Source organism: Giraffa tippelskirchi, chromosome 5 (assembly GCF_054371585.1).
Source record: "Giraffa tippelskirchi isolate mGirTip1 chromosome 5, T2T-mGirTip1v1.2.pri, whole genome shotgun sequence".
Taxonomy (NCBI): domain Eukaryota; kingdom Metazoa; phylum Chordata; class Mammalia; order Artiodactyla; family Giraffidae; genus Giraffa; species Giraffa tippelskirchi.
Genome location: NC_137279.1, coordinates 42134612 through 42158119, shown reverse-complemented (window position 1 = coordinate 42158119; position 23508 = coordinate 42134612). Strand labels below are relative to the sequence as shown.

The 23508-nt window shown below is 36.8% G+C and overlaps 1 protein-coding gene and 1 non-coding gene across 20 annotated transcripts in view; both read right to left on the bottom strand.

The window, feature by feature from the left end:
- The window catches only part of NME7 (NME/NM23 family member 7), a 230966-nt gene that overhangs the window by 150269 nt on the left and 57189 nt on the right, over positions 1-23508 (bottom strand). For all 19 annotated transcript variants that reach the window (XM_081489621.1, XM_081489614.1, XM_081489619.1 and 16 more), the window contains 3 exons: positions 19528-19578; positions 17358-17565; positions 11598-11706 (listed from right to left, as the gene is read on the bottom strand). In XM_081489621.1, coding sequence (XP_081345747.1) covers positions 11598-11706; positions 17358-17565; positions 19528-19578 — 368 coding nt within the window. The remainder of the gene's footprint in view (positions 1-11597; positions 11707-17357; positions 17566-19527; positions 19579-23508) is intronic.
- TRNAG-CCC (transfer RNA glycine (anticodon CCC)) lies at positions 19330-19402 on the bottom strand. Its single transcript has one exon. It is a non-coding gene; the product is annotated as a tRNA-Gly (tRNA).

Here is a 23508-nt window from a genome sequence, read left to right as displayed (position 1 = left end):
AACTCATGTCTATCGAGTCGGTGATGCCATCCAACCATCTCATCCTCTGTCGTCCTCTTCTCCTCCTGCCTTCAATCTTTCCCAGCATCAGGGTCTTTTCCAATAAGTCAGTCCTTCCCATCTGGTGGCCAAAGTATTGGAGTTTCAGTTTCGGCATCAGTCCTTCCAATGAATATTGAGAACTGATTTCCTTTAGGATGGACTGGTTGTATCTCCTTGCTGTCCAAGGGACTCTCAAGAGTCTTCTCCAACACCACAGTTCAAAAGCATCAATTCTTTAGCACTCAGCTTTCTTTATGGTCCAACTCTCACATCCATACATGACTACTGGAAAAACCACAGCTTTGACTAGACAGATCTTTGTTAGCAAAGTAATGTCTCTGCTTTTTAATATGCTGTCTATGTTGGTCATGGTTTTTCTTCCAAGGAGCAAGCATCTTTTAATTTCATGGCTGAAGTCACCATCTACAGTGATTTTTGAAGCTCAAGAAAATAAAGTCTGTCACTGTTTGCATTGTTTCCCATCTATTTGCTATGAAGTGATGGGACCAGATGCCATGATCTTAGTTTTTTGAATGTTGAGTTTTAAGCCAGCTTTTGCACCCTCCTCTTTCACTTTCATTAAGAGGCTCTTGGTTCCTCTTCACTTTCTGTCATAAGAGTGGTATCAATCTGCATATCTGAGGTTATTGATATTTCTCCCAGAAATCTTGATTCCAGCTTGTGCTTCATTCAGTCTGGCATTTCTCATGATGTACTCTACACAGAAGTTAAATAAGCAGGGTGACAATATACAGCCTTGATGTACTCCTTTCCCAATTTGGAACCAGTCCATTGTTCCATCTTCAGTTCTAACTGTTGCTTCTAGACCTGCATACAGATTTCTTGGGAGGCAGGTAAGGAGGTCTGGTATTCCTATCTCTTTAAAAATTTTCCAGTTTGTTGTGATTCACGTAGTCAAAGGCTTTAGTGCAGCCAATGAAGCAGAAATAGATGTATTTCAGGAATTCTCTTGCTTTTTCTAGATCCAACGGATGTTGGCAATTTGATCTCTGGTTCCTCTGCCTTTTCTAAAACCAACTTGAACATCTGGAAGTTCTCAGTTCATGTACTGGTATTCATGCCTTTGTGTAATTCCCTGTCATACTGATTTGGCCACATGACTAGAGTTAGCCATTGGGACAGTAAGGCGTGATGGAAGCAGAGGCTTACTGATCTCTTGCACATTGAGGACTGCCTTGGAATACTCTCTTTGGAAGCCAGCAACCATGCCATAATGAAGCTTAGGATAGACTACTGAATGGTAAGGAAGTGAAAAAGTGTTAGTTGCTCAGTCGTGTCTGACTCTTTGTGACCCTATGGACTCTAGCCCGCCAGGTTCCTCTGTCCATAGGATTCTCCAGGCAATAATACTGGAGTGGGTTACCATTCCCTTTTCCGAGGGATCTTCCTGACCCAGGGGTTGAACCGAGGTCTCCTGCATTGCAGGTGGGCTCTTTACGTTTGAGCCACCAGGGAAGCTGAACGGTAAGACGCCACATGGAAACAGTCTTGGAAGGATGAGAAACAATCTTGTACATTCCAGCTCCAGCACAGTTCTGAGCTGCATGAAGCCACCAAGTGACATCATGTATACCACAGGAAAATTGCCAACTGAGCCCAGAGAACACACAGAATCGTGAGAAATAATAAACCATTTTTAAGGAACTCATTTGGGGATGGTTGTCACAAAGCGAACAAACATAACTGATTCAGGTTTTTCAAAAAATGTGTTATGTGATATTATCTCTAAAGCTACTACTACTAATAGCCAACACTTCATTGTATACTTACTAGGCAAACTATTCCAAGTGCATCACATGTATTAATTTACTCATGAAGTAGGTTCTGTCATCTTCATTTTGCAGAACAACAACAACAAAAAGCTTTAGAGATGTCAAGAAATGTCTTAAAGGCCACATAATCAGTGTCAAGCCATAGAATTATAACAGTCATTCCAAACATTACATACTATGATCATTCTTGCCGGATTTTCACTGAGCTCTCTGCCATTCTTTTATCTATATTCTTGTTTCTTCTAATTCAGCCATTTGAGTATAGATAGATATTTCACTTGTACTATATATCACTGGACTCTGAAGAGAATCTAAGATTCCTGATGCACACATCACAGTTGGTAGGTGCTAGTGCTTTGGCTGCCTAGCAACAGATGTTTCTTTATTCCAGTCAGGTGTAAAGAGCAAGCCTTGACTTTCAACAATAAAAGACACAGTGACTTTTCATTGCTTTGTCATTGGTTGAAAAAAAAAAAACCCTATAATCATAAAGGCACACGATTAGGCCTGGAATAAATCTATTCAGTCCTCTTGTTTTCACACAGTAACATGCAAATAATCAAAACCACTCATCCTCTAAATGTCTCCCAGGAGATATCAGCCAGGACCAAGTTTATCCACTAAGGAGGACTTCTTGACTCTGAGAGTTTGACATTATCATATAGTGCCAAAAATGTACAATTAGAATGTGTGTATTTTATGTCATGTAAGTTATACATCAATAAAGTTATTTAAAATTTAAAAAGGAGAACATTTTCACACCAATAAATTGGAAGATGGGAAAAGAAGATCACAGTGGTTGCTTAAACCATTCTAAAGTCTGTCTTTGGAAAAATTTGGAGTGAACAAGCTCAAATTTTATTAATATGATTTATTAGAGTTAAGTACTAAAGATGCTAAAAATTAAGTAGAACTTTAAATTTTAAGATGCTAAATTTAATTTAAAATTTAAATTCTAAGATGCTAAAATTTAAGTAGAACCAATTTAAAAATATGGGCTTCCCTGGTGGCTCAATGGTAAAGAATCCACCAGCCAAAAAGAAAACATGGGTTCAATCCCTGGTCCGGGAAGATCCCTGAAGAAGGAAGTGGAAACCCACTCCAGTTATTCTTGCCTGGAGAATTCCATGGACAGAGGAGCCTGGTGAGCTACAGTCCATGGGGTCGCAAAAGAGTTGAATATGTGTTGGACACAACTTAGCAACTGAACAAATGAATTAAAAAATATGTACTCTATATCAGAGGTCAGTAAAATTTTTCTGTAAAAGGTAAGACAGTTAATATTTTAGGCTTTTCAGGATTTGCTATTATCTGTCACAACTACTCAATCATGCTAATGTAGCAATAAAAGCAGCCATAGTCAATACCTAAATGAATGAGTATGGCTGTGTTCCAATAAACTTTATTTAAAAAAAAAACAACACTTATTTGGCTGCACCAGGTGTTAGTTGTGGCACGTGGGATCTTCCATCTTTGTTGTAGCCTCTGGGATATTCAGTTGCAGATTGTGGGGTCTATTTCCCACACCAGGGATCAAACCCAGTCCCCCTGCTTTGGGAGCACAGAACCCTAACCATTGGACCACCAGGGGAGTCCCAAATAAAATTTTATTTATAAACCCAGGCAGCTGGTCCAATGTAGCCCAATGGCTGTAGTCTGCTGATCCCCTCTCTAGGGCTTTCAAATTGGCAGATAAGCAATACAGAAAGAGAGAGATAAAGAAAAAATTATCCATCTAACAGAAGGTGGAAAGAGGTGGGGGGTTAAAGAGCAGGGAGAAAGAATGAAAAAAACATCTTAAGCATGATAAAAAAAAGAATCCAAATCAATGATCACAATAAATGGCAATGAGTTAAATTCAACTATTTTAACACTGCTAGACTGGATTGAAAAAGCAAAAAATTTTTAAATAGAAATGAAATAAAATTCAGTTATAATGACTATAAGATATATATTATAAGGAAAAGGCTAAAAATTAGAAAAATATATGACTTCTTTTAAGGTAAACAACAAAAAACAATTATTGGAACTAAAGTAAGATACTACATAAGGGACAAAAAGATAATCACACAAAAAAAGCCCCAAGATAAACAAAGCAGTCCAAATTGAAAGGAGAAATGACAAATTCAAAATAATAGATAATTTTAACATGGAAGACTCTAACAAAGTTTTTTTTCAGAAGCTGATTATCCAAGCAGACCAAAAAAAAGTACAATTTGGGGCAACCAAGTTTGAATTAATAACTACTTATATATAAAGAGAAAACAATGCAGTAACATCCTTCTTTTCAAACACACATTGGAATTTTTTTAAATGAGTCACTAGTTAAGTCACAAAGGACAACAACAAATTTCAAAGAAACGAACATCACAGAGACCACATTCTCTGACAACATTTGGATACTAAAGACTCCTAAAGTAACACATTCCCTGGTGACTCAGATGGTAAAGAATCTGCCTGCAATGCAGGAGACCTGGGTTCAATCCCTGGGTTGGGAAGATCCCCTGGAGAAAAGAATGGTAACCCACTCTAGTATTCTTGCCTGGAGAATCCCTTGGACAGAGACGCCTGGTGGCCTACAGCCCATGGGGTCACAAAGAGTTGGACATGACTAAGCAACTAACACTTTATTTCATGTTCTTCTCTTAAAAGAAAAATTACAATGAGGAGTACAAAATATTTTTTAAAGTATGACAGTGAAACAAATACTGTTCCTATAATCAGAGTTTGTAATACAGTAGAGGTAAAATGAATGATCACTCAAAAATTAATATATATTATGTATTATAGCTATATATGTATATACATGCATACACACATACACATATAATTACACAATATATAATAGCAAACCATGCTAAATGCCATAAAGGGAAAGCAGAGAGTGCCAAGAGAACATGTCATTTGGGGTTTCCCTGAGAAAAACGACATTTTGGGGGGTGGAAGAAGGAGGAAAGGATGCACATCCCAGGCAAAGGAAAGTAGTAGAAAGGCCCTGAGGATAAAAGGAACAAGGGAGTGGTTCTGGAGTGCAGGAGCAAGGGACAGAGTAACCTGAAATATATGAAAATAAATTACACCTAGGAAAAGATTTCAACTTTAAAAACAGGATAAAACAAAATAAGAACTGAGTAATACTCCATTGTATAGATGCACCACATCTTCTTTATACCCTCCTCTCCTGATGGACATTTAGGTTGCTTCCACATCCTGGACAGTGTACATAGTGCTGCAATGAACACTGGGGTACATGTATCTTTTGGAATTACGGTTTTCTCTGGGTATATGCCCAGGAGTGGGATTGCTCAGTCAAATGGTAGTCCTATTTATAGTGTTTTAAGGAACCTCCATACTGTTCTCCATAGAACAATGTAAATTGGCTGTACCAATTTACATTCCCACCAACAATGCAGGAGGGTTCCCTTTTCTTCACACCCTCTCCAGCACTTACTGTTTGCAGATTTTTTTGATAATGGCCATTCTGATAGGTGTGAGGTAATACCTCATTGTAGTTTTGATTTGCATTTCTCTAATAACCACTGATAGTGATGCTGAGCATCTTTTCATGTATTTGTTGGCCATCTGTATGTCTTCTCTGGAGAAATGTCTATGTATGCCTTCCACCCATTTTTTGTTTGGATTACTTTTTTGATATTGAGCTGCTTGAGTATTTTGGAGATTAATCCCTTGTCAGTTGCTTCATTTGCAAATATCTCCTCCCATTCTGAGGGCTGTCTTTTAGTCTTATTTATGGTTTCCTTTGCTATGGCAAAGCTTTTAAATTTAATTAGGTCCTATTTGTTTATTTGTGTTTTATTTTCACTACTCTAGGAGGTGGGGCCAAAAAAGATCTTGCTGCAATTTATGTCAAAGAATGTTTTCCATATTTTCCTCTAAGAGTTTTACAGTATCCAGCCTTATATACAGGTAATAGAATATTGCCTAGTCACTTCAGTCGTGTCCGACTCTCTGTGACTCCATGGACCATGTCCCACCAGGCTCCTCCATCCATGGGATTCTCCAGGCAAGAATACTAGAGTAGGTTGCCATTTCCTTCTCCAGTAGTTACTCAGTCATAAAAAGAAACCAAATTGTGCCATCTGCAGAGACATGGATGGACCTAGGGACTGTCATACAGACTGAAGTCAGAAAAAGAAAAACAAGTATCATATAATATCACTTATATGTGGAATCTAGAAAAATGGTACAGATGAACTTAGTTACAAAGCATAATTAGAGACACAGATATAGAGAATAAACATATGGATACCAAGGGTCAGGGGGGTGGTGAGATTAACCGGGAGATTGGGATTGACATATATACACTATGTATAAAATAGACAACTAATGAGAATCCACTGTATAACACAGGGAACTCTATTCAATGTTCTGTGGTGACCTAAATGGGAAGAAATATAAAGAAGAGGGGATATATGTTAATGAATAGCTAATTGTCTTTTCTCCATCAGAAACTAACACAACTTGTAAGACAACTCTGTGTGTGTGAAAGTCGCTTAGTCGTGTCCGACTCTTTGTGACCCCATGGACTATACAGTCCGTGGAATTCTCTAGGCCAGAATACTGAAGTAGGTATCCTTTTCCTTCTCCAGGGGATCTTCCCAACCCTGGGATTGAACCAGGGTCTCCTGTATTGCAGGTGGATTCTTTACCAACTGAGCTATCAGGGAAGCCTAAGGCAACTATACTCCAATAAAAATTAATTTTAAAATGAAAATAAAAATAGTTAAAAAGAACAATGGTTGTTGTAATCAAATTAAGCATCTTTAGAAATATAAAAAGCATTATTTCCATTTAACTGAAAAATTTTAAGGAAGTATTCTAAATTTACACTTTTTAAGAACTTGTTTGTTATTCGTCTCTTAACCATTACCTTGACCAGAACAGCATTCATTTTTCCAATGAATTTCCATCTTAAACTATAAGTATTTTCCACCCAGTTAAGATTTTTAAAACTATGTTTAAGATATTCAGATTACCTTTTATACCTATCAGGAATGGCTTTCCACAATTAGCTGATCTCAGTATTCATGGAGTAGCACAAATATCACAAATAATTCCAGGTGTGGAATCAAAGAGCCCTGGATTTCAAGTTGTAACCTACCCCTTCTAACTCTTAGATTCCACATTGGTAAAATGGGGTTAATAATCAAACTTGATGATGGGGATTTATAGGGTCTAAGTGATAACCCATGTAGATGCAGGATAGTATAATGTGATAAAATGAAGGCAAATTTGGTTCAAATCCCAACCCTACCACCTAAGAGTTGTGGGACTTCGGGCAAGTTATTTAACATCTCACTGCCTACGTTTCTTCCTCTGTGGCATACATTTCAAATAATACCTAGCCTCACAGTTTTAAGAATTAAATAATTTGTGTAAAGTACTTATCACTCCATAAACATGAACTGCAATTAGTATTAGTAATAAAAAACTATTGGTGTTCTATACTTAAGTTCTTTCTAACGGTCTCATTAACAAGATTTGAGGAGACTTTCTTCCACTCTGCCTTCAGTCAAGACACTACAATTGACAATCCCAGGGGCTCTCATTTTCCTCTAAAGGGTATTAGACATCGGAACATATTAGCAGGCAATTTTCACTATTTTTAAAAGGTTTTCAGTAGCCTAATGCACAACTACTTTGTTAGGACCATTAAAAGCAATCCTTCCTAAAGACTGGGATTCTTTAGCAGGAATTAACAGAACTCTTGAGATTCCTTATAAGTGAATACATTGATGACTTCATTGAAAGTCCCCATAACTTACAAATTCATTAGATATTTTCAATACCTATAATTTTGTGCTTCAAAAATGCATGCTAAGCTCCATACAAACTCAGAGTTTTATATGTACAATAGTGCAATGCACCTATTGTACATTCCCTTCGACTGTTTACTTCTTCAGATAGGATAAAACAATCTCAAAACTCTAACACTAAGAGTTTTAGAGTTTAAAACTAAAACTCTAACTCTTAGCAAAGCTGGGCCCACTTCAAGAATTTTTATTGAAATGAGATTAACAATGTTATATACAATCCTTTTATTTATAATTAACATATACTACATTAGTTTCAGGTGTACACTGATTCCGCACTCTGAAATGATCACCACAGTAAGACGAGTTAGCATCCGTCACCATACAAAGCTGTTACAATGTTACCGACTCTTCTGTGTGTGCATTACATCCTCCTGACCTATTTATTTTATGTTTGTACCTTTTAATCCCCTTCACCTATTTTGTCCACCTCCCCAAACCCCTCCCCCTCTGGCAACCACCAGTTTATTCTTGGAATCTGTGAGTCTGTATCTGCTTTGTTTGTTCGTTTGCTGTTCATTTTTTAGATTCCGCATATAAGTGAAATCATATGTAAATCCAATCTCTCTATACCAAAAAATGTCATGCCTTTCCCATAGTATTACAGATGCTGAATTACTTGAAGGAAATCCAACACACAAAAAGCTTGGAACTTAACCAAATTCAATCAGCTGAAATTCAGGGGGGCTCCTGTTAGGTAGTAAGTTAGTTTTTAGAGCCAAAACACAACAGTGAGCTACACAATATAATCTTCTTTCATAAGAATTTTCTACACAGTTTCACAGAGTAATAGAATATCTATTCTAGTCTATTTAAAGCCTGAGAGGAAATGTCTTAAACTGTCCTAACTTATTTTACTGATGAGGAACATACAATCAGAGAGGACAATGTTACGAAAAATGCAGCGAATTGTTTAATGCGGTAATCTGTTAAAAGAATGGAAATTTTCCAAAAAAAACTTCAGGGTTCTAATATATCAAAAAGCCTAATGTCTTGACCATTAGAAGTGCAAAAGCAACTCTCCCATATTTGGTTAACATCTCCTGCCCAGTGCCAACAATAATGGACAATCAGAATAGGTAATTGCTAATAGCTGAAAACAACTAGATGGAAACATTAATCCTACTTCACGGGCTTAAGTTTAGACTTTAAAAAAATAAAATATTTTGTTCCTCAAACAATAAAGAGATTTTCTTTCTGTGGATGATGGATGTTGGATTTTGTTAGTATTTTAAACTACTGCTTTGTCTCTAAGGCATCATTCACGTTTACTTAAAAAGTAAAAGATAATGACAGTAGTAGTGGTAGTAGTCAGAGAAGGCAATGGCACCCCACTCCAGTACTCTTGCTTGGAAAATCCCATGGACAGAGGAGCCTGGTAGGCTGCAGTCCATGGGGTCAAGAAGAGTTGGACACGACTGAGCGACTTCATTTTCACTTTCATGCACTGGAGAAGGAAATGACAACCCACTCCAGTACTCTTGCCTGGAAAATCCCATGGACGGAGGAGCCTGGTAGGCTGCAGTCCATGGGGTCACGAAGAGTCGGACACGACTGAGCGACTTCACTTTCACTTTTCCCTTTCATGCACTGGAGAAGGAAATGGCAACCTACTCCAGTGTTCTTGCCTGGAGAATCCCAGGGACAGGGGAGCCTGGTGGGCTGTCGTCTATGGGGTCACACAGAGTCGGACACGACTGAAGCAACTCAGCAGCAGCAGCAGCAGCAGTGGTAGTAGTAATACAGTAATAATCATAATAGTAATACTGCCTAACGCGTATAGCACTTTAAGTTCTGGGTACTGTTTAGTATGTTAATCTCTACATTTAATCACTTAATTAATCATTTAGTCATGTAACCATTACATTAAGCGCACTTAAACCTTACCACTACCTTGTGAAGAGGGGATACTATTATTCCCATCTTATAGATGAAAAAACAAGGTACAAAGAGGTTAAGTAATTTATCCAGTATTCCCATGGCTAGTAAGTAGCAGAGCCAGAATACAAACCTACACAGCCTGATTTCAGAGTAAAAATAATTCATTTTATCGATGGAATTAAACTAACTACATGTAAATAATACTAAAGGACATCAAGACAAACACATTGCATAATTTCTAAATTAGAAAACAAAACAAGAAAATTTACCTTGTTTTTCTTCCCTTTTAAAACCTAAGTCCCAAATAACAACATATATTTCAATCTACTTAGGTAAAAAGGCTACAAATACCCCAAATTTCCACCATTTATTCCACAAATTAAGCTCTTTTTTTCTAGCTCTCTTAGAAGTTAGAAGTGAATCACTGCATCCATATAGATTAACTAGAATACTAAGAACCAAGGCCGCTTACATCCACATGACTTTATCATTTGTGCCAAGAAATTATTGCCCACAATGATAAAACTGTAAATCAGTAAATAACTTCACTGTTCAGCTCAAGAACCTCCCAAAAGGCTGGTTATCTCAACAACAGACTATTCAAACAGTTTCTTTTTCACAATATTCCTTCAATGGGGCAAATAACTCAGACAGCTGTATACTTTTAAGACTTGGTTAAAATTTGTGCCTCACTATTTCTACTAATTCTAAACTGTTATATCACAAATCTTACCCCATTTCAATCATACCACTGCACTGATAGACCTACCTTAAATCTCTCAGGGTCACTCCTGAAATTCTACACTATCTGCCCATGACCTCTCCCTTGCAAAGTCCACTAAGAGTCTGTCCTGGTGTGATCTCCTTACTGTAGTAAGCAATAAACTCAGTTTTGCTTCATCAACAAGCCTTTTTGGGCTTCTTTGGGAGAGTGGACAGTCAACAAAAGATAATATTCCATTATTCCATTTCAGCTGCTCTCTTAACAACTCCTTTTTAAAAAAAATCTCTTCTTCGAGACCACAGGTAAAATTAAATGTACCAGGAAATTAGATCATTATAGAAAAAGAAACATAAACCAGCCACTGGAAGGGGGCCAAGTAAATCTAATAATAAACTCAACATGAGACCTGAAACTATATTTCATATAGTCACAGCTTAGGCTGAATTGGGTTAATTATGCATTTCACAATGGTTTAAAATGTCCCTAAAATTGAAATTTAAAAAGAAAAAATGCCTTGATAAATCAAAGTTTAAATAAAATATTCTGCCATCTGATTAGATTCAACAAAAATTTCTTTTACTTGAACTCATATGCCTCTACTTCCATATATCAAATATGAGTATATGAGATAGTTTAAATCTTTAAAGACTAAAAATGATTTAAACCCATATAATACTTAGAAAATAAAAATTTTTTAAATCCATTCACTCATCTATTATTTAGTATATTCCAGTTTTTTAAAGATGACCTTTTAAATTATATCCCATCTCATTTCCAAAAGGATTTGGGATGGCTGACAAAAATACATTGAACAGGCTAAAACAAACACATGAAGAAAAATAAAGAAAAAAGTTGAAAATTCTCACACACATACACACAAACACATATGTATCAAAGAACTCTGTTTCAGATACTCAGAACCAAAAGAAGTTTCCAGCTTTCTCAGAAAGGGCATACTGCAGATCTGATAGACATTGCTTTAAATTAGAAGTGCTGTTTAAGTGAATTAAGTTAATCACAGTATGTGGCTGGGAGGAGAAAAAGCAGATTAAAAGTCAGGGAATCAAGATCAGTAACAGGATGAGCATGAGCAGGAACCCAAGGAACACCTTTTAGAAATGCACAAAGAGACAAATATAAACTCAGATTTTGCCCTCATATTACATCACCTTTATCCATGTGCCTTCAAAAAAGTGAATGGAAATATTAAAATTATACTTTAATTTCAACACATAACCTATATCAAGAAAAGAAATATTTTAACAAATTCAGCTATTAGCAGAATGTATTGGCTATATATATTGTATTTAACACAGTACTTACCTTCGCTGACAGCATGGGGCTTAACAATGCAACAAGTAGTACAATTGGTAAACTTAGCAGTGTTTGCTGGACCACACACTCCACTCGAAGGAAAAAATAACTCCATTTCCTAAAGACAGAGAGAAATGACTTTGGCACATGTAATTTTGTTATACATCTGTAAAAGAACTCAGGAAACGTTCATCAGAGACTACTATCTGGGTACCTCAGAGATGAGCTAAGGTACAGGGTATGGGGGAAGTCACTGTCCCAGGGAGGCCCCATAGGGTCCTACCCCAATACAATCTCTTCTGCTCCTAAGCCATTTATATGAGAGGGGAAGAACGATACAGTTACTTTTAAAGTTTCACAATATAAATTCTTCCCTGAATTTCCTAAAAATGATTTTTACAAACTCTAACTGATGAACTGAACTTTGTTTTAAGTCTTAAAAAAGAACATATAAAGAAGTATTAAAGCAATGACAATATGTATCATTCTATCCCAGGAATAAAACTGAGAATGTCTTAACATTCTGAATATTGGACATAATATTAAGTTGCCTATTTTACCGAAAGTTTCAGTTTATGAGACACAGGTTCGAATAGAAGCTTTTCATTAAAATGTCTAAAATGCAATTAAAAATTAGGAAATCTTTACAGAAACAGATGAGTATTCAAGAATCAGAGCTACAGTTAGTTAAAATTAATTAACTTACTATCTATATACAAATACATATATAGAGTGCTACTTTGGAGAAGGCAATGGCAACCCACTCCAGTACTCTTGCCTGGGAAACCCCATGGACGGAGGAGCCTAGAAGGCTACAGTCCGTGGGGTCTCGAAGAGTCAGACACGACTGAGCGACTTCACTTTCACTTTTTACTTTCATGCACTGGAGAAGGAAATGGCAACCCACTCCAGTATTCTTGCCTGGAGAATCCCAGGGACAGAGGAACCTGGTGGGCTGTCGTCTATGGGGTCGCAGAGTCGGACACGACTGACGTGATTTAGCAGCAGCAGCAGCAGTGCTATTTTAAAGTCAAATCACATGAACCTTATTTTATAACCAGATACATGCTGTGCTATTTGCTTTGCACATAGTTGATTACAATGACAACCCAGCAATTTGAACTGACCATGAAGATGGCCACACTAACCAATTTTTCAGACATATGCTTCTCTGCCACTAAGCTTTTACTACTATTATCTCCACTGTTCCCTATAAAGCCCACTGTCTCAAAGAACCATGCTAATGTGTAAAGGATCACTTCAAAGATCACTTCCTGCAGGAGGCCTTTACTGATGCTGCCAATCAGTACCCTATACTTCTCCAAGGTTGTGGTTATTTTGGTAATTGCCCTCCAAAAAGAACTAACTTGCATAGCCTTGTAGGTGCTTCAGCATCTAAAACAAATAGCTCCAAGTAAATACTTACTTTCACTAAATTTAAAAATTGAAAGATAATAGGATGTGTTACTGTACCACACTGGTATGCAGTTTAAAAAACCAATTGGGGGACCTCCTTGGTGGTCCAGAGGTTAAGACTCTGCACTCCCAAAGCAGGGGGTAATCACTGGTTGAGGACCTAAGATCCCACATGCCTTATGGTGTGGCCGGAAAAACAAACAAAAAACCAATCTGAGGAACTGTTCAAATAGTAGCATATATACTTGAGGGATTCTAGCATTAATGACTCTTTAGAATTAAAATGTTTCATTCCTTAGACAAGTATCTTTCTATTGTATTAATGCCTTTGCTTATTACTTTTCTTGATGAGTATCACCAAGTACCACTTGCAGACCCTGTACCAGATGCTTTGATTACATATTCTCAGAGAACTTGTATGGTACAGGTGAAAACTCAAATACCTACAGGGTCCTGGTAGGTAGTGAATGAATGAATGAAGCAAACCTAGTGTGACAAGAAGCTACGGTACAGGGCTGTAAACTGTAAGGGCAGGGCCCTTCTACAGCTGCCCTTCTCTGCTTCCTTTGCAACAAAACTTCTCAGAAGAGATGTCTTCATTCTGTCTTACTTCTCTTCCATTCCCTCTTAAACTTACAACTAATTAGGCTTTCATTCTGTGCAAGTTTACTCATGAAAATCCCCAGCCACCTGCACGTTGCCAAGTACCCTGGTTAATTCTCAGACCTCACCTTACCTGACGCAACAGCATTTGACACAATTGATCCCTACGTCCTGGAATGCTTTCATTACTTGGTTTTCTTCCCATCTCACTTGTTGCTTCTTCTCAGTCTCCTTTAATGATTTTCTCCTATCTAGCAGACCCCTAAGTACTGGTGAGGGGTCTAGTACTATCTATTATCACTATTCTATTGTCACTGTCTTGCTGAGGCCCTTGAGTCCCATGGCTTTCAATGCTCTCTGTATTCTGATGGTTCCTACATTTTAACCTCCGGCCCAACCTCCGCCCTAAACTACACATCCATATTGACATTTTAGATTTAAAACATCCAAAACAGAACTTCTAATTTCCACTGTTTCCCATTAATCTGTTCAATCCCACCTTTTCCCTTATCCTTCAGTTGCACAAGCCAAAAATAAACAACAGCAAAAAGAAACTAGTAATTCCTGATTCTTCTCCACCTGTCCCATATATCAGGAAATCCTCCAAAATATATCCAGAATCCATCCACTACCTCCACATCTGTCACTCTGGTCCATGCCACATGCCAACCAACTCTCCCTTTAACAACTGCACTAACCACGTGACTGACCTCCCATTCCAACTTTTCCTACAACACACTCCACCCTGACTGGTCCATTATTAACAGTAGTAAGAATGAAACTTATAAAAATCATGTCACTCCTCTGCACAGTACCCTCCATCATCTCCTGTCTCATTCACAATAAATTTCAAAGTCCCAGATGTCCTACAAGGCCTTATGTGACCTGGTCCCTGGCTATACCTGACCTAATCTTCAAGCTATTTCCATGAAGCTATTTCTGCCCCAGCATCACTGGCCTCACCTCCTCACTGTTCCTTGAACACAAGCAAATATGTCCCTACCTCAGAATCTTTACATGTATTGTTCTCTTTCTTCCTGGAACACTTTCCCCCGGACATTTGCATGGCTTTCTCCCTCATTTCCTTCTGATCTCTGCTCAAACCAGAGACTGTAAGGACTTTCTGAATATACTATATTTAACAGCATTCTAGAGACTTCCCTGGTGGTCCAGTGGTTAAGAATCCACCTTCCAATGCAGGGGGATGTGGGTTTGACCCCTGGTCGGGGAACCAAGATCTCACATACTAAGGGGCAACTAAGCCTGTGCGCTGCAACTACTGAGCCTCCTGCCACAACTAGAAAGCCTGGGCACTTAAACAAAATATCCCGCATGCCTCAACTAACACTGGACACAGTCAAAAATAAAATAATTTTTTTAAAAAATAGCATTTCACACCTCCACTCCACACACAATCCTTCCGGACTCTGGTCTTTTTCTGTGCCCTTCTCCTGGTTTCTTTTCTTCAGAGTACGTATCAGTAGACATCAGAATTATAGATCTGCTTATTTATTATCTGACATCAGAAGAGCTGTAAGCTCCATGAGAAGCAAGACTTTGCTTTGTTCACAATAGCTTCTCAATAAACATTTTGGAATGATTGAAATTCAGAAGCAGTTTATTTAACATATGAAGAATTTTTATTTATCTACCCTGTACAAATGAGAAAAAAAAGACATTCAGAAGGCTTAAGGAACAAGCCCTTGTGAGTTAACACGTGGCAAATTCATGTTTCAAAATCCAGTCATACTAACTCCAAAGTCCTGAACTTTTTCTGTAATATCACCTCTCTTTCAGATGTAAAAAGCAACGCTAGAATGTTCTAACTCTAGTTTAACCAATTATTTGGCCAATTATTTTTGTCTCAACTTCTCTATTTTGCTCAGTTTAAAAAAATGAAAACCCAAGTTTTTCAAGTACTCATTTATATATGAATAAATATGTATTTAAGGCAAAAATATAAAGATTGCCACTTAAATATATCTTGGTGAAACTGAGTAATTCTATGCCTTTGCTTTCTCTTTCTCCTTGTGCTGACTGTCATATCTGTCCCACCTACTAATCCAGCTAATATTTGCAAGAACACTGTTACTAGGTCATGGTTATATGGCAAGTAATTTAGAGACTTCAAACAACAAATATACTGATAATGTCAAACAAAAAAAAATCATATTCTTTTGTGACTTCAGCTGCTTTAAACAGTCTGCATAAAGCTTTTCTCTTTCTGAGGTTCTTTGCTATTACTCTAAGTCTTTTATATGTCTCTAAATGACCTAGCAGGGAAGGATAAAGATATGTAACTTTCCCAAAAAATAAAACTCAGACTCAATTTGATCAGCTTTAAGTATACAGTTTTTTGTACTGTATTTTATACAAATTGTTAAGTATACCATTTCATAAATTTCACCTTGATAAGACCCCATGTGAAATCTCCCAAAACATTTGACTAATCTACATTCATATCCTTAATTATCATAATAAAATACATTAATAAATGGTTGCCAGTTACAGATGTCTCTGAAAATTTCACACAGTCATTTTAAATATCACTTTTGTAAAAGGACCCAAGACATTTAAAAGAAATTTAATAAGACATTTAAAAAAAAATACTGAAATCTACATATTCTAATGTCAAATATGAAATCTGTTCTCAGAAAATAAACCAAGATATTGATGAAATACGATGTCACATGATCAGTGTACCCTTATTACAACTATGAAAAGAATTAGAACCTAACAAAACGTCCAAAGGTAAGGAAATGCTGAAGTAAAAATGTTTTATCCATGCAAGAGAATATTCCACAGCCATCAAAACTTAAGGGCTTCCTCAGTGGCTCAGCACTAAAAAAATCCACCTACAATGCAGGAGATGTGGGTTCAATCCTTGGGTCGGGAAGATACCCTGGAGAAGGAAATGGCAACCCATTCCAGTATTCTTACCTGAAGAATCCCATGGACAGAGGAGCCTGGCGGGCTACTGTCCATGGGGTTGCAAAGAGCCAGACATGACTGAGCGACTAACATTTTCACTTTCATATCATAAAACTTGCTAGTATTATTTCACTGTATATATGACCAGACTAAAAACCATCTTAAATTAGCTGAGAAACTTCTCAGAATACTAAGAGTTAACTTGCATTTCATTAATTCAACATCAGTATAAACCCATTGGAGTAATACCTTATTTATATAAATTTAAAATGAGAATTATTAATAGAAAAACTTTCATAAACACTAGCTATACGTAGAAAAAGGAAGGATGTTAAGCTTGAAAATATGGTGTTAAGTCTGAGTCAAAGAAAGAATATATCTTTTTGAATATTCACTTTCCATAAACTGGTATTCTTACAGGAATAATTCATTTACTGATAAGCCTGAGTCATTTAAGTCTTTGGAACAAAACAAGACAACAAGTATTTTAATTGGAGAAACTTATTCAGACCATGACCAGGTTACCACTTCTCAAAGAAGACATATCATTGAAACACTGTTTCAGTTCAGTCACTCAGCCCTGTCCTGCTCTTTGGGACCGCATGGACTGTAGCACACCAAGCTTCCCTATCCATCACCAACTCCCAGAGCTTGCTCAAACTCATGTCTGTTTAATCACAGGCAAAAGGTCAAACGTTTCTTCTACTATTAGATCAGATGCATAAATCCACCTTAAGTCAGCAGTGACAAAATGCTTTACTCTGACATCAAACATTTAGCAAAACCAAAACAAATTAAAATAGTTTAAAAACACCTTACTCTGGCAGCACAAGCAAAAGAATCAGGGCCATGAGCTGCATTCTTTATGCCATCTGTTCCAAAGAGGGCTCTAATGCTTTCAGGAGCATCTGTACGTGCCAGTCCAGAGTTTGCAGGTCCAAGAAGTCTCTTCCATTCACATATAGCGTCATCTCGTAAAATCTCCATGGCAATTATAGGTCCACTTGTAATAAACTGGATCAGCTCACTGTGAAACAGGTGAAAGATTGATTTGCTTCATTTTTGTATCAACCGAGGTATCTCTCTTTACAAAGAAATATTACCATTTAAGTATTTAATCACATAGCTATGAATACAAATATTATCATCTCAGAACTATTGGACATAGTGAATTTTACATGGACAAGGTAAAGTTTTCATAAACTGAACGTCCTGCAGTAGCCTGAGTCACTACAAATCACTATTGTTGTCAAACCAATTACTGTTAGCAGAAGCATCAATGTTTCAGTGAACTAAGACTATTTCATTGATTTAAAATGCATATTGTTAATCTATTGCTTTTTGCATTGTTCTGAAAGGTACAGAAGAATCTTCTTATTTTCACATAATTTAACATGGTAGTCAAATAAAATCTCAAAGTGATGAGTGATGTCTTGGAATATATTTGTAGTAAGAATTCAATAATTTCCGTGTAGATTTATTGGAACAGAGTGAAGTAAGCCAGAAAGAAAAACACCAATACAGTATACTAATGCTTATATATGGAATTTAGTAAATTGGTAAAGATAACCCTGTATGCGAGACAGCAAAAGAGACACAGATGTATAGAACTGTATTTTGGACTCTATGGGAGAGGGCAACAGCAGGATGATATGGAAGAATGGCATTGAAGCATGTAAATTATCATATGTGAAATGAATCGCCAGTCCAGGTTCGATGCATGATACAGGGTGCTCGGGGCTGGTGCACCGGGATGACCCAGAGGGATGGGATGGGGCGGGAGGGGGGAGGGGTGTTCTGGATGGGGAACACATGTACACCCATGGCGGATTCATGTCAATGTATGGCAACACCAATGCAATATTGTAAAGTAAAAAATAGATAAATAAATAAATTTTAAAAAAAAACTTTACAAATTACAGATACTGAAAAAAAAAAAAAACAAAGAATGACAATAAATTTTCAGTCACTAAGCACTGAGGTGGTCTAGTGACATACAAGACATTAAACTAGAAGCTGTAATAATACGAATATATACAAAGACTATAACAAAGAATAATTTCCAAGAGAATTATGGATGCCTATTCTACACAAGGTTTGGGAATATTTTGATAATGCTTTGTTTAAAATAATCTATAACATAATGATTTGCTTATGTAAAACTTGAATAAAACACTATTATGTACAGGACACCAACTAGAATGTCTACAATAGTTTGGCTAATCCTTCTTTATTAGAAAACTAAGCACTTCTCCTTTGTCAACAGTAATGAGGTACACAATATTCACTTAACTTTAAATACAACCCAAATATTTAGAACACTGATTCACTTTCTAACATATTTGTTGCTATATTTCAAAGAGCAAAATGTGTATCAAACAATTTAGTTAACATAAGCGTTCTATGAACAATGTTTTACATACATTGAGAATACCGTTAATAGTTTAAAATACAAATAGATATTCAACATAAATGTAATTATTACTCTATTTTTATTCTGCTGAAATCTAAAAAGAAAGCTCTGCTCCTTATAATTTAAACAATTCATGCCATTTGCTTCTGATTAAAGTGTAGTATATTTATTTAACAAAGAATTTTCACCTAGTAAAAGGAGATGGGGAAAAAACACACCAATTCTTAGGAAAAAAGCTCTCTGCAGTTGCAAGATGTTGCCAACGACTCTTTTTTCAGATATTTTTATTTTATTTATTTGTCCCGCTGGGTCTTAGCAGTGACATGCAGGATCTTTAGTTGAGGCATATGAACTCGAGCTGTGGCATGTGGGATCTAGTTCCCTGACCAGGGACCAAACCTGGGCCCCCTGCATTGGGAGTGCAGAGTCTTAGCCACTGGACCACCAGGGAAGTCACTGCTAAGGACTTTTTGACAAATTATTCTCACGTAACAGATTTTTGAATTGTGAAATTATAACTTCAGTTTTCCACAATACCCTCCATTATACACCATGAGCCCTGAATTCAGTACCTACTTTAAAAAGGGCCTTGACTGATGGTCTATATGAAAATCTGCTGCTTCTTTCCTATAAAATAATCAAAATGACAAAAGTTAAGAATTATGTAAGGAAACTAACTTATATGAATAAAATAAGGAAACTCTCTATTTGATCCATATGTGAATTAAGAACTTTTCCCCAAATATTCTGCTCAAATGCCCCTTCTTTTCAAATTTTTGCTAGTATGTATATCTATGTTAAGATGTAAAATTAAAATGAATAAAAGAGGCAATATTTACTGTTCATGTTCAAGTCTACTATCTTCCTTTCCACTAGCATCTTTATCATTCTAAAAACAAAGTTTAACATATGACCAATAAGAATGACTGTTTTTTAAAGTTCACATAAGTTGAACATCAAAAAATATGTTATCTTTCTTATCAATGAATATTTACAAATTCAAAAGTTTTTACTTCTATAGGCTTTAACTTGAGAGCTTAGGCTAGAATTTTAATTTAATAGTTAAAATATTCTTCCTTAAACAGATTGCTCCGAAAGAAAGACTATGGACTTGTGTTTTTAAAGACTGCTTGACAAATTATGCACATCAATGTACTTTTCCTGGTTATTACTGTATTAAAAACTAATGCTTGAACTTACATCTCCCCCCAAAAGGGATAATATAGAGATATTCAGAAATCTGAATTTATCAGTGGTAATCAGGATTTACTTTTTAAATTTATAGTCCCACAACCATGGAAAAAATGAATAGGATAATGGAATTTTACACATATTGAAAAAGTTATTTAGACTTCTCAGCTAATCAAACCAAGTGTCTCAAACTCATACAGTTTTCTCAAAGGCTTGAAACAGTTTATAGTATGTGACAAACATATGTCGACATCAATTTTTTTAAAATAGCCAAGTATCCTCTAACAAAGGATTAAACTTTCAGGCTTGATAATTTAGTATGCAATGCATTAAGATTTTATAGGTTAGTTGATCAACCATGTCCGACTCTGCAAACCCATGGACTGTACCCTACCAGGCTTCTCTATCCATGGAATTCTCCAGTCAAGAATACTGGAGTAGGTAGCCATTACCTTCTCCTTGGGATCTTCCCAACCAAGGGATCAAACCCATGTCTCCTGCATTGCAGGCGGATTTAAGATCTTATGGGCCCATTAAAAAATAAATTCATATAATGAATTCATATAATAATTCATATATCAGGATATACTTTTATTCAAACCAAATGTACTAAAATATCTTCTTTGGCCATGAAGAGATTATGAAAGTATACTACGCAAGTATAGAAAGTAAAATTTGCCCCAAGACATAGAAGGGGAAGAAAACTTATTCTTCTAGAGCCTATTATATACCAACATTAAATTTTATTATTCCCCACAACACTATATTGAAATAGGTATGATCATCTTCATTTTACATTTAAAAATAATGTAGTTCAGCATGGTTACATAACTTATCCAGATCAAAATGCTACTTAGTAAAGGAAGAAGGACAAGGAGATGTGAACCCAAATTTCTGATTGCGTATGACCTTTCTCGGAGAAGGCAATGGCACCCCACTCCAGTACTCTTGCCTGGAAAATCCCATGGACACAGAAGCCTGGTAGGCTACAGTCTGTGTGGTCGCTAAGAGTCGGACACAACTGAGGGACTTCACTTTCACTTTTCACTTTCATGCATTGGAGAAGGAAATGGCAACCCACTCCAGTGTTCTTGCCTGGAGAATCCCAGGGATGGAGGAGCCTGGTGGGCTGCCGTCTATGGGGTCGCACAGAGTCGGACACGACTAAAGCGACTTAGCAGCAGCATGACCTTTCTATTACCAACTTCAGAAAAATAAAAATAAAAACTCTAGAGGTTAAGCCGAAGAATTTACAAAACTGATACGGATAATCTGTATTGCATCCTAAAATGAGGTAAAACTCTGAAAAATTCAAGTGGGGAGTATTTTAGAAGAGTTAGCAGGGAGACTACTAATCTGACCAATTCTACAGAACTACCAAGAAAACACAATCATCTTTAACATTAATAAAAACTATTAATCACTGGAAGTATTTTATTGTTTTATTCTAACACGTCACTGACTCTACAGTTACTTCCATTCAAAATCTATCACTGAAACCAAGATGAGTTCATAAATTTTTTTTCTCATCACTTTTATTTAATTCCTCCCTTAAAAGGCTTAGATGGAGAGAAACAAGTGCATCACCACCTACAGAAGTCTTTTCTGTTCTTGTTTTGTTATGTTTTCTTGTGTTTTCATAACATTCTCACAATGATCTATTAATTATTTTACGAAATATTTACTTAGTGCCTATTTTGAATCAGGCCCTGATCCAAGAACTAGAAGTACAGTTAAATGGAACCCAGCTGCTGCTTTTCAGATACCGTCATGAGGGAGGAGCCGATGTTTGAGCAAATAAGTTTTGAGAAGATTTAAGCTTTGGAAGATGCTTCTCTGTGGGTCTCTTGCCTTCCTAACACATCCGATTGGGTATGCCAAGAATGCAAGGCCTCAACTACTCTTCATCCTAGCCATTTCTTGGAGTTATGTTTATAGTGAGTGACTTTGCGGGATGAGGTCATGTCTCTTTAGCACAAAGAGCAGACTTGTTTACAGCTTGCTAATGAAACAGTGGGTAACCTGAGTTCAACCCTCCTCAGCTGTGATGCAATCAACTGTGTGTGCAACATCTACCCAGGCCCATCTCATATTATTCTCACAGGACATGAAGGAAACAGGAACCAACAGAAACATGATGTTCATGCTGCTTATTGAACCTAATCAAGCCCTGTGTCCCTGGCTCAGAAGTCTCATGTCTTCTGCTAGCATCCCTGAGAGAGTAACACACTAACTGATTAATTTTTAAGTTAGGTAAAATCCAAGATTTGACAGTAACATTAACAGAGATGTATGAGGTGCTATGAACAATTTAAACAGCTGTTAAGTTTTTGGGGGCAGCTTTATTGTGGGAAGTTTGATGCCAGATTACACCTCCAATGTTTGATATAGACATAAAAAAGTTTTAATGTCACTAATACTATTCAAAGTCATCTCTCAGAATTCAGCCCCACTGCCTGCTGAAAGGGCAAGCATCTTTAATACAGACAGAAAAGGGACAAATCTAACTATGCTCATAAAGGATCGTGACCTCTGTTTCTACTAAGTAATAATGATAGCACTAGTAAGTACTATGCTGCCACCACCACTAATAGCTAACACCTATATGCACTTACTGTATGCAACAATTTTTCAAAGCATTTTACTTTTATTAAGCTCACATAACCCTCATACCAACTTTACGATATTGGTGATATTATAACCTCCATTTAGCAGATAAAGAAACCGAAACATAGAAGTAAGTTGTACAGAGCCACAGCCTAATCTGGCTCTAGATTCTGTGCTCTGAAACAGACGTCTGCCTTTCTAGAATATATGTAAGCTGGGAGATCTTACATAGGGGAAAATTTCAAATTGTCTTTTTTGAGGTAAAATTGAGGATGTTTTGTTAAGGTTTCTAGGGAGCAGACTTCTCAATATTCAATTTCTACCATTATCCATTGCCTCTGTTCTCATAGAGACAAAAAAGCAACTGTCCCATGGGAGAGAGAGCCAGGAACAGCAGTGAGAAGACACCTAACCAAACAAACATAAATCACTGGAGTAAGTAACAAAACTGCTGGGTCCAGCTCTGCCTAACAACTACACTAATCCCCTTACCTTACACTAAGTCTAACTTTCACTAAATAACTTAGAAAATATCTGGTCAAATAAAATGGCTTGCTTTTCAGAACAGTACTACTACTACTACTAAGTCGCTTCAGTCGTGTTCGACTCTGTGCAACCCCATAGACGGCAGCCCACCAGGCTCCCCCGTCCCTGGGATAGGTATATTTACCAATTACATACAATATGTTGGGAGGAACGAAAACATTTCTAAACTAAAACATTTCCAAACACATCACTTTTGAAATCTCAACAGTAAGA